An 11622-nucleotide genomic window follows, 5' to 3' on the forward strand; every position below is an offset into this window, starting at 1 on the left:
ATTTGAGGAATAACTGTTTCCGCAAAAGCATCTCACATATCAAGTCGCGCGGTCGCATTACAACCGAGCGCCTGAGAGCCGAGTAGCGAGCGCTGCCGTGCCGTCTCCTTCTCCTCACACTAGAGCTGCAGGGCTCATAACCTAAGCAGTGCACAGCGGCACAGCAACGCGACTTACTACACTGGCCCATAGACTGTATATAAAGCACAAGCAACGTCTGTATCGCGGCTGGTGCTGTCGGGAGTAGGCTACTCTCACACGGCCAGAAGCAGCCCCCAGCCTGCTGCTGCAGAAAGCAGACAGAACGCACCGTGATCACTGCCTCGTGAGCTGCCTCAGTTTGTAAATATAGCAGGCTACGTGAATAGTTATAGAATAATAGAAAGAAGAAACGAAGCCACTATGTTGATTTCAGGTAGAATATATCAGAGATTCCCCTTCTGATTATCTAAAATATGACTTATTAAAGAGCCTGATTAAAGACAATATTTCCCATTGGTTATGTTTCCAAAAGCTCTGAGAGGAGTTGTGATTGTGGGTTTCATTTATTTTATGTAGCCTGTTTATAAGAACAAGATTGAGAGAGAAAAAAAAAACATAAATAGATGTTTTTTACATAAACATTTGATTTCTTTTATCTTATTGGAATCGGAATTGGGAACCGTTAAGAACCGGAATCGATAGTCAGAATCGGAATTGGAACCGGAATTGGTCAAAACTCAAACGATACCCATCCCTACGTGGCAACACAACTTATCGGCTCATACAGCGCAGAGAAAAGTCTGATACATGCATGAGAGTGATGGCCCAGGCACCTTTCAGTAAGTTTACAGAAGTGCACACTGTAACTGTCTTTGAAATGCATTAGTCATTTTAAGGGGAAAATACATTGTATTATTTCAATAATTGAATTATTTTTCAAACAGCATGCTTGTGTAGGCCGACAAGATTAATTTTTCTGAATTTTAAATGCTGCTTTATTTTTATGTTTTAAATTTGGAAATACATGTTCCAAAACAACCAATAACCTCTGTATTTAAAAAGAAATCAAGCAAGTAGGCTAATAATAACCATATATGAATTAATCGCATCACAGTATGCCCATTGTCCACAATAATCTCACAACAGCCCCCCATCCAAAAAGGAACTTTAAAAAGCACTTTGATGTGCATACACATGTTAAGTGTATGGTCCATTATTTTTATTTAGTGTGTCTGCATGGTATTGCACCAAAACAGTAGAATTTCTTTAATTGTATTTTTTTTGTCTGCATGTTTGCACAAAATGTGCACATAGCAAACAAAATTGCACAACTGTAAGGTCAGTGTCATTCAAATAAACAGAACTATTTATTTAGTGCGCATTGGCATCTTTGAGCAAAATACCCCCAAAATTTTCGCCTCCTGTACGGCTAGACAGTGACCACCTCGACTAAGACATTTCCTGGGGGAAACACTGTATATCAATGGCACAATTCACCCCATGGTATTCTCTCCAACCGCACAACTTACACCACACCGGGGGCAAGTTGTGCATCAAGACAACTTTTTTTCCGAAAGCTATAATTCTTCTACAGTTTATTCCAGATCCAAAGTTTTTATTGCCACCCTGAAATATATGTAAATATTTGAGTTGGAGACTGTACTGTCAAGGCCTTACTTTAAAGTCGGCCAAGAAGATTTATTTTGAGAATTTTCAATGCTGCTTTATTTTTATGTTTTAAATTGGGAAATACATGTTCCATAACGACCAATAACCTCTGTATTTAAAAAGAAATCAAGCAAGTAGGCTCAAAATAACCATTAATGAATTATAGGCTATCGCATCACAGTAGGCCTATTGTCCACAATAATCGCACAACAGCCCCCATCCAAAAAGAAACTTTAAAAAGTTGAATTCTCACTTTGATGTGCATACACATGTTAAGAGTATGGTCCATTATTTGTATTTAGTGTGTCTGCATAGTATTGCACAAAAACAGTAGAAGTGTTCTTTAATTGTGCTTTGTACTGTCTGCATGTTTGCACATCATTTGTACCTGCACATAGCAAACAAAATTGCACAACTGTAAGGTCAGTGTCTGCTGTATTTTTGGATTCAAATTAACAGTTGTTTATTTATTTACTGCGCGTTGGCATCTTTGAGCAAAATACTCCCCAAATTTTCCCCGGGGCAGTGACCACTTTGACTAAGACATTTTCTGGGGGAAACACTGAAGTCAATTAACGTTTGGCTAGTGAAATGCTTTTCATTCAAAGCCTCAGCAGGCAATGCTCTGCATTCACAGTAACTGCTACGCGCTGATCTATAGATAGTGTTTTTTTAATGTAGAAAGCTGTGTCCCTGGCATTACCGGTGGTGACATGAGTTTATTAGTCCCTAGAAAAGCTGGCAGAGCACAAATCTTTCACCAGCCAAAGTGGCGGGTGGTGTCAATATTAACTTACTACTCACTTAGACTAAATGTACCTGCATTTGGCGAGTATTATATTTGAGCCCTGCACAAGACTCTCCGCTGATCACACTCAGTGCGTTTACATGCAGACTCATAATCGGGTAACTAAACGAATAACACTTCAACAGGACTTTTAAACTGCATGTAAACACCTTTATTCGATTTACTTCGTACACAAATCGGCACAATAACGGACAAGAGAAGTCGGATAAGAACACCTAGATAACTCGTTCATTGTCGGCATTCTCTCTGCATGTATACAGGGATCGGATATCGCATATCGGACTTCTCGTTCTGTGCTTGTGTGCCTGCGCGTTATAGGCTACACCATGGGTTATTGCCGGAAGGGAACCGGACGTGGCTCTTTTACCACTTGTTGAAAGCATGGTTGAAAGGGCTACAGCGCCACTTAGCTTAGTGGAGACAGCCATGCATCGGACATTTATCCGATTCCTGAAAGGCCATGTATACTCAGACAAGTGACACGGACCGTTCGAGTGTCTAGTTCGATATATGTCTTAATCCATTCTAGTTGTGCCATGGAAACGCACTGAGTGATGGTGCAGCGGAGACACAGTGCATGTTGTCTTCTAACTTCTAAATCTTGTGTAGCTATTTGACAGCAAATGTAACAGACCTCTGCATGAGCGGAGTGGAGCCGTGACATCATCGTTATCACAGGGAACGTCATTGCTATTCACATGGTGACGCTGGAGTTGAGTTTTGATAAAAGATTCCACTCTGGAACCTGGTTTCAAAAGTTTACGTTTTCAAGACTGCGTTTGCTGTTATGTAAACGATTGGCCGCAAACGTAAACATACTTTTGCGTTTGTGTCATAATTGTTTGGTATAAACATGCCCTAAGGCTAACCACATTTGGTGTAACACACAAGAATACAGTCAGCAATGTTACATTTGGACAAAAACAAAAAGTTAAAATACAGTGACACTGATATAATTGTACAACACAATCTGTATAAATGCTATTCCTGGGGATGGGACACCTACAAAAGGTATAACACATTTAGAAGTCCTAAACGTTATCAGTGTGTGTGTGTGTGTGTGTGTGTGTGTGTGTGTGTGTGTGTGTGTGTGTGTGTGTGTGTGTGTGTGTAGGTGTGTAGGTGTGTAGGTGTGTAGGTGTGTGTGTGTGTGTGTGTGTGTGTGTGTGTGTAAAGAGGGGTTGATTTATCAGGCGTGCAATGTTCACTTACATGGTCTCTCCAGTCTTGGCAATGTGACATAGAAACTGTTCCAGAAGAGGACAGGCCTCTTTCTTTGCATTCTTATCGAAATCTGAAGTGACAAAATAAAACACACTGACATTACGTTGTGCATTAGCCTGATCAGAGATGTACGGGCTTTGATTTAGCCTAGCTTAACCTACAGCTCTGATAACTCTGTTGCAACGAATGGAGTAATTATCTAACTTGGCAAACTCAGCGAACCTCGTAAGTCTCTGCCGACACTTTGTCTTAATAACTTTAGCTAATGACATAACGTAGCGAGCTAGTGGATGCTATCTGTCTAGTTAGCACGCCAGCTAGCCACGAATAGCTTAAGTTTAGCGCACTGGCTAACATGTTAAGTTAGCTGCAGCAGCGTAGCCGGCAAACAGTAGAATACAATGTCCAGTTACATCATGTCAACCACAAAAACATGTGTACAAATAGGCAAATATCTAGTTAAATTCATGTTAGTTTGGAAGTAAAGATAGAGAAAATCATCATATTTTGGTAAGCTTTATTGACTGGCTAATGAATAAGACAGACAGCTAACCATTTCCGTGAGGGCGCTTGTAATGTTAGCGTAAGCTAGTCTACAGCAGCAGCTAGTTAGCCAATTTAGCTCGTGAGCTACAACCCGTTTATATTGTATAACACAACCATTACGCGGGCAGCCGTATAGCACATCGTCTCAATCAACACAACACCTAGCGTAATAAAGTGAAGTGACCTCTGAGCGCCTCTTGAAGCGAGTCAATTTCCATCACGTCGTTGCCCTCTGTCAGTCTTGTGGGTGAAAAAAAGAGAAGCAGACTGGAGGCTAGCTGCTGCTGCTAAAGCTACGATCTCACAGCAGGCAGAGAGGAGGGAGCATTTTAATATGGCGCCGTGAGGTCACTGCACGCTCACAGATAGCCAGGAAGAGCCATGTTGAAGAAGAATTGCTTATGAAATATTAGAAAATAATAACCAAATAAAATAAAATACACCATAATGTAGAAACACATTAAGAGGTATGATGAAATGCTGTGCTCCTACCACGTCTGGCTGATATCGAGAAAATACACACAAACACACACACTCAAACTTTAAGAACATTTATACAATCACACATCTTTAAGTAGCCTAATTCAGGTGACATACTTTAAAACAGGACTAATTGTATTGTCTCAGTAGTTTTGAAACATTGTCAATTAACTATACAGGCTAGCCTATTATAGCCTGCTGTATTATCTTAGATGACATTTTTCATAAAAACAAAAGCACTACAAACGTAGCCTACTAATTTAATTAAACAAAAGATAACCTTTTGAAAATGACTGCAACTCAACAAATGTGCTGTGACAACATTGCCTGATGCTGTGTGTGACCTAAACCTTAAGAGAGATAATCAGAAACTGTTATTTTTGAAGGACTACATGTGTTTGAAAGTTGGAGAGAATCCCTAACATGTTATCACTTTCCTTAAACATTAACATTTCTAAAATAGGCTACTTGAAAGGAAAAAAACACTACCAGGCTTGCGATTGTTGAAACACATGCAATGGTCATTTCAGTTAAATCTCAGCGTCAAAACAACTAGAATTTTATTTTATAAAATTAAGGGTGGAGTCAGTGATTCTAGAGAATGCTTGTATGTTGACAAAATGACTTTTTGTGAAAATCATTGAATATCTTCTCACGATCCACTACCTCCTGTACTGATGCGCGCAGAAAAAAAATCTGGTGTGAATATACACAGCCTAGGGCTCTGTAAACCGGTATACAAAAGGTATGTAAACAAAGGGGAGCCACCGTAACTAGCAACATGCCCATTGACAGAGTCTAGGCTGTGTATTAACACTCACCCCCACCCCCCAAGCGTACCCATAGTACGGACACGTATCGGATCCAGAGGAAATATTCAGGGATTTTGACAACAAACATTCTCCACCATTAAGTGTCAAACCAAACTTAAAAATATATAGGGGAGAGTGGGGTGAGATGTGCCACTTTTTACTCAAAGTGACTTTAAAGTGAGGCCTTCCTTGACAGTAAAGTCTCCAACTCAAATATATACATATATTTCAGGGTGTTGTGCATACCCGCCAACAATAATTTTGGATCTGAAATAAACTGTTTAAGAAATATAGCTTTCGGGAAAAAAGTTGTCTTGTGGCGCAACTTGCCCCCGGTGCGGTGTAAATTGTGCCTTTTGAGAGAATACCATGGGGTAAATTGTGCCATTGATATATCTCATAAACTGTAATGCAAGACAAATCCATTAGACAGTCACTTATTAAAGGTTTATTTAAAGTAAATAAAGTAAATATTTTACAAAGATTGAAGGACACTTTTCTTAAACAAGGCCTAGCAGATCTAGTGGTTTTACCTGCAAAGCTCACAATGACATATTCACCATCATCATCTTTCTGGCCATCTGAACTCTCATCAGTGGTGTCGTTAAGTGGAATGGAGATGTCACTCTCTTCTGAGCTACTGTAGACCATAACTTTCTTTTGGTGACCAGCGTATACAGCCATACCAATGGCACAACTCTCAGAAATTTACTTTGCAGTAGCTGCTCCGCCCTTGTAGAACCAACTGCCACCTGGCATATGCGATTCCCCCCTCCATTTCTGCCTTTAAATCAAGGCACAAAACCCAGCTGTACACCCTGGTTTTTCCTCCCCATTAATCTTACCTCTGCACTACTATCTTTGTTTATATGTGGATGTCTGAGGCCTGTTTCAGGTAGCTGGTTTTACATACTCTGAGTTAAATCCTGTGCTCTGAGTTGGTCAACTCAGAGCGCAGGGTTGATGAGCAACTCTGGGTTTTCGGTTTCAGAACAGTGGATCAGCGTTGGGTCAATCAACTCTGAGCGTGTTCACTCTGGGTGGAGCATGTGTGTAAAAGCCATCGTCAATGGATCGATGATAACATGATTCACCATGGAAACAGAAGAAACAAATTATTGATCCTCCCACTTCTCCACTTCTCAAAAAAGAAAAGACTCGCTCTTTTCGCTGATTGGACGACTGTAGATTCTCCGGAGAATCTGGGAAATGCGCTGTACACCCAGACTGACTACTGAAGGGAAAATGAAATTTGGCCGGAAGTAGGCGGGCGGGCGGAGCCAGGCTAAACGAGACCATCAGTGCAAAGAAAGACGTTTTTATATAGTTTTTATTACTGCATTTGGTCTGGTCGTACACCCAGTCCGATTTTCGGTTCGCTCGTGCATGCTCTATGGTCACATATCCGTATTGGTCGCAGATTTCAGTGAGGCGCAGCAACGCGATTTGAGAAGCCTATCATTCCAGGTGAGGGAAGGGGAGCGGGAGCCTTGTTTGATACAGTTATTTGTCGTCATAATGACTGATAACGGGGCTGAACCATCAAAGAAAAAAAAGAGAATGCAATGAAGAAAAGCTAAAAGGGAGAGTGATATACTGTCTACGGGCGGGACGAGGGCGTTACCAAGCAACGTGTATACAATTTCACGAGAGCAAACTAGACTGCAGTGTTTACTCCTAAATGAATGAGCGGTTGGTACTAACACAACATTTGCTTTGCTTCACCATCATCAGATAACCATTATCTGAAATAGTCATTATTTACATCAACAACACAAACACATTACCTCATCGTGATCCATACTAACTGCCGTCTCTCGTTCATTCGCTTTCTGTGAGGACACGTAATCTTTCAGCTCCGTGAGAGAGAGTAGTTAGGTGACACTGCTGCATCAACTCATTGCAATCAGGTGTGTGTAGCACTGACTGGCATTAGTTGATGCAGTGTCAAAACCACTCTCACAGAGCCGAAAAGAGTCCTCACACTTTCAACACACGGACATGCACTATATTGCGCCCTTCTCAGTTCACACTTGCACGCCTGGCACGAGCTAGAAAACAGCTTTGCGACAGCGGGCGTCGTAAAAATACTACCGCTTTTGTCCAAAGGGGCCGCCAACGTGCAATGTTACTCGTAGTGGCTTTAAATACAGAAATGTCGGCCCTCTAGAAATTATAATCATGCATATGTACTAAGTACTTGGTTTGGGCCCCTTTTGCATGAATTCTTGCCTCAATGCGGCGTGGCATGGATGCTATCATTCTGTGGCACTGCTGAGGTGTTATGGAAGCCCATGTTGCTTTGATAGAGGCCTTCAGCTCGTCTGTATTGTTGGGTCTGGTGTGTATCATCTTCCTCTTGACAATAGTCCATAGTTTCTCTATGGAGTTCAGGTCAGGGGAGTTGTCTGGCCATTCATGCACAGTAATACCATGGTCAGTCAACCAGTTACCAGTGGTTTATGGTACTGTGGGCAGGTGCCAAGTCTAGCTGGAAATGGAAATTGTCATCACCATAAAGCTTGTCAACAGACAGAAGCATGAAGTGCTCTAAAATCTTCTGGTATATGGCTGTGGTCACTTTGGACTTGATAACACAGTGGACTAACAGCAGCAGATGACATGATACCTCAAATCATCACTGATCCAAATTAAATGTTGCGTTTCATTTGGAAATCAAGGTTGAAATTCAAAAAACTGTATAATAGCACACCCCGTGGGGTGGGGACGCACGTTGTGTGAAATTTTTGCGTTTCTACGTGCAACGGTGTGGGAGGAGAAGCAGCTAGAAATTTGAGGCAGAATAAAAAGAAGAAGACTAGAAATCCCGCGGAGATTTTGAAAGTACGGGCCGCCCGCGTAAATCGGGGAAGGAAAAAAATCACGGCCGACCCCTGCGATCCGAGAGACTTTACCGTAGAGCGACGTGAGCCGTACATGTCTGACAAATGATAAGTCGATCGGAGTCAGGGGGAAAGGGGCGTGGCCTGGCAAACATTGCATTTTTGAATGACGTTTTTCGCATTTGTGGCGCCCCCTATGGGTTAACCCCGACAAGCTTAGAGGGCCACGCTAGCACATGTCTTCTGCACATATCCTGCAAGTTTCATGATGATAGGACCTACGGTCAACGAGTTAAGGCCAATTTGTAATTAAGCCCCGCCCCTGCGTAAACATTTTAGTCAATGGCGGCCATGTTTTCCAAGCTATCCTACTGATATTTTTCGGAGACGTGCGTCATAGTCCCCCGGGGCTTCGTGAGACATTTGGTGTTGATAGAGTAAAACTTGAAAAAGTTGTGGTTAAAATCCTGTTTTTCAGTTTATGCTAATTAGCCGAAAATATTTCCAGGTTAACTTTTATGGTCCAAGAGGCTTTTTTGTAGAGCACCCTATCATACAGCTGTGTGAGAAATGTCAAGTCAATCGGACTTACGGTGTGCGGGGCGCGGCCTCTCAAACTTTCTTCAGTCTGGGTTTAATTATAGCGCCCCCTAGCGGAAATTTAAAAAAAATTCTGAGAGGCTATATTGTAGAGCACCATGAGCTGTACAAGTGTAATCAATTTCAAGTGAATCGGAGTCGGGTGACATTTGTGGCGCCCCCTATGGGTTAATCTCGATAAGCTTAGAGGGACATGCTACCACATGACTTCTGCACATACCCAGCAAGTTTGATGATGATAGGACCTATGGTTAAGGAGTTATGGCCAATTTGTGTATAGGCCCCGCCCCTTCGTAAACTTTTTGGGCAATGGCGGCGAAAAAAATAATCATGGCTGACCCCTATTGTCCGAGAGGCTATATTGTAGAGCACCATGAGCTGTACAAGTGTAATCAATTTCAAGTCAATCGGAGTCGGGTGACATTTGTGGCGCCCCCTATGGGTTAACCTCGATAAGCTTCTATGGACATGCTACCACATGACTTCCGCACATACCCAGCAAGTTTGATGATGATAGGACCTATGGTTAAGGAGTTATGGCCAACGTGTTATTAAGCCCCGCCCCTGCGTAAACTTTTTGGTCAATGGCGGCCATGTTTTTCAAGTTGTCCTACTAATCTTTTACGGGTATGTTTATTGTAGTCCCCCGGGGCTTCACGAGAAATTTGGTGTTGATACAGTCAAATTGCAGAAAGTTGTGGATAACACGCTGTTTTTCACTTTATGCTAATTAGCGGGAAATATTCCCTGAAGAAATTTTATGGTTCTGCACATACCCAGCAAGTTTGATGATGATAGGACCTATGGTTAAGGAGTTATGGCCAATTTGCTAATAAGCCCCGCCCCTGTGTGTAAACGTTTTGGTCAATGGCTTTCTTACTAATCTTTTACGGGCATGTGTGTCATAGTCCCCCGAGGCTCCATGAGAAATTTGGTGTTGATAAAGAAAAATTTGAGAAAGTTGTGGTTAAAACCATGTTTTTCAGTTTACGCTAATTAGCGGAAAATATTCCCAGGCGGATTTATATGGTCCCAGAGGCTTTTTTGTAGAGCACCCTAACATACACCTGTGTGAGAAATTTCAAGTGAATCAGATTTACGGTGTGAGGGGCGTGGCCTCTCAAACTTTCTTCAGTTGGGGCTTAATAACAGCGCCCCCTAGCGGAAATTCCAAAAAACTGTCCGAGAGGCTATATTGTAGAGTACCATGAGCTGTACAAGTGTAATACAGGGCAATCAGAGTCAGGGGGCATTTGTGGCGCCCCCTATGGGTTAATCTCGATAAGCTTCGAGGGACATGCTACCACATGACTTCTGCACATACCCAGCAAGTTTGATGATGATGAGGATCTATGGTTAAGGAGTTATGGCCAATTTGATAATAAGCCCCGCCCCTGCGTAAACATTTTGGGCAATGGCGGCGAAAAAAATAATCATGGCTGACCCCTATGGTCCGAGAGGCTATAAAGGTAAAGGGGAGGAGCCTAACGCGGTAAAGGGGAGGAGCTTAGGGAGGAGCCTAACACTGTAAAGGGGAGGAGCCTAATGTGGTAAGGGGGGGAGCCTAACACTGCAAGGGGAGGAGCCTAATGCTGTAAAGAGGAGGAGCCTAACGGGGTAAGGGGAGGAGTATAACGGGGTAAATGGGAGGAGCCTAATGATGTAAAGGGGAGGAGTCTAACGTGGTAAAGGGGAGGAGCCTAACGGGGTAAGGGGAGGAGTCTAACGGGGTAAATGGGAGGAGCCTAATGATGTAAAGGGGAGGAGCCTAAAGTGGTAAAGGGGAGGAGTCAAATTATGTAAAGGGGAGGAGCCTAATGTGGTAAAGGGGAGGAGCCTAATGATGTAAAGGGGAGGAGTCTAATGTGGTAAAGGGGCGGAGCCTAACATTGTAAAGGGGAGGAGTCTAACGGGGTAAATGGGAGGAGCCTAATGATGTAGAGGGGAGGAGCCTAAAGTGGTAAAGGGGAGGAGTCAAATGATGTAAAGGGGAGGAGCCTAATGATGTAAAGGGGAGGAGCCTAACGTGGTAAATGGGAGGAGCCTAACACGGTAAAGGGGAGGAGTCTAACTGGGTAAATGGGAGGAGCCAAATTATGTAAAGGGGAGGGGCCTAATGATGTAAAGGGGAGGAGTCAAATGATGTAAAGGGGAGGAGCCTGACACGGTAAAGGGGAGGAGTCAAATGATGTAAAGGGGAGGAGTCTAATGTGGTAAAGGGGCGGAGCCTAACGTGGTAAAGGGGAGGAGCCTAACAGGGTAATGGGAGGAGCCTAGTTATGTAAAGGGGAGGAGTCTAACATGGTGAAGGGGCGGGGTCTGACGGGGTGAATGGGAGGAGCCTAATTATGTAAAGGGGAGGAGCCTAAAGTGGTAAAGGGGAGGAGTCACATGATGTAAAGGGGAGGAGCCTAATTATGTTAAGGGGAGGAGCCTAATGATGTGAAGGGGAGGAGTCTAACATGGCAAAGGGGCGGAGCCTAACGGGGTAAATGGGAGGAGCCTAATGATGTAAAGGGGAGGAGTCTAACATGGTAAAGGGGCGGAGCCTAATGATGTAAAGGGGAGGAGCCTAAAGTGGTAAAGGGGAGGGGCCTAACGTGGTAAATGGGAGGAGCCTAAGGGGATAAGGGGAGGAGTCTAAATGGGGAAAATGGGA

General features: G+C 43.1%; 1 protein-coding gene across 1 annotated transcript in view; it reads right to left on the bottom strand.

Annotated features, from left to right (window-relative positions):
- The window catches only part of ppp4r2b (protein phosphatase 4, regulatory subunit 2b), a 30699-nt gene extending 26150 nt beyond the window's left edge, over positions 1-4549 (bottom strand). Inside the window, exons 1-2 of the mRNA XM_080026006.1 lie at positions 4413-4549; positions 3671-3752 (exon numbers count right to left, since the gene is read on the bottom strand). Of these exons, the coding sequence (XP_079882132.1) occupies positions 3671-3752; positions 4413-4446 (116 nt within the window). The 5' untranslated portion in view covers positions 4447-4549. The remainder of the gene's footprint in view (positions 1-3670; positions 3753-4412) is intronic.
- Between the last annotated feature and the right edge of the window lie 7073 nt (positions 4550-11622).

This window comes from Ammodytes marinus (assembly GCF_949987685.1).
Source record: "Ammodytes marinus genome assembly, chromosome: 4".
Classification (NCBI taxonomy): domain Eukaryota; kingdom Metazoa; phylum Chordata; class Actinopteri; order Uranoscopiformes; family Ammodytidae; genus Ammodytes; species Ammodytes marinus.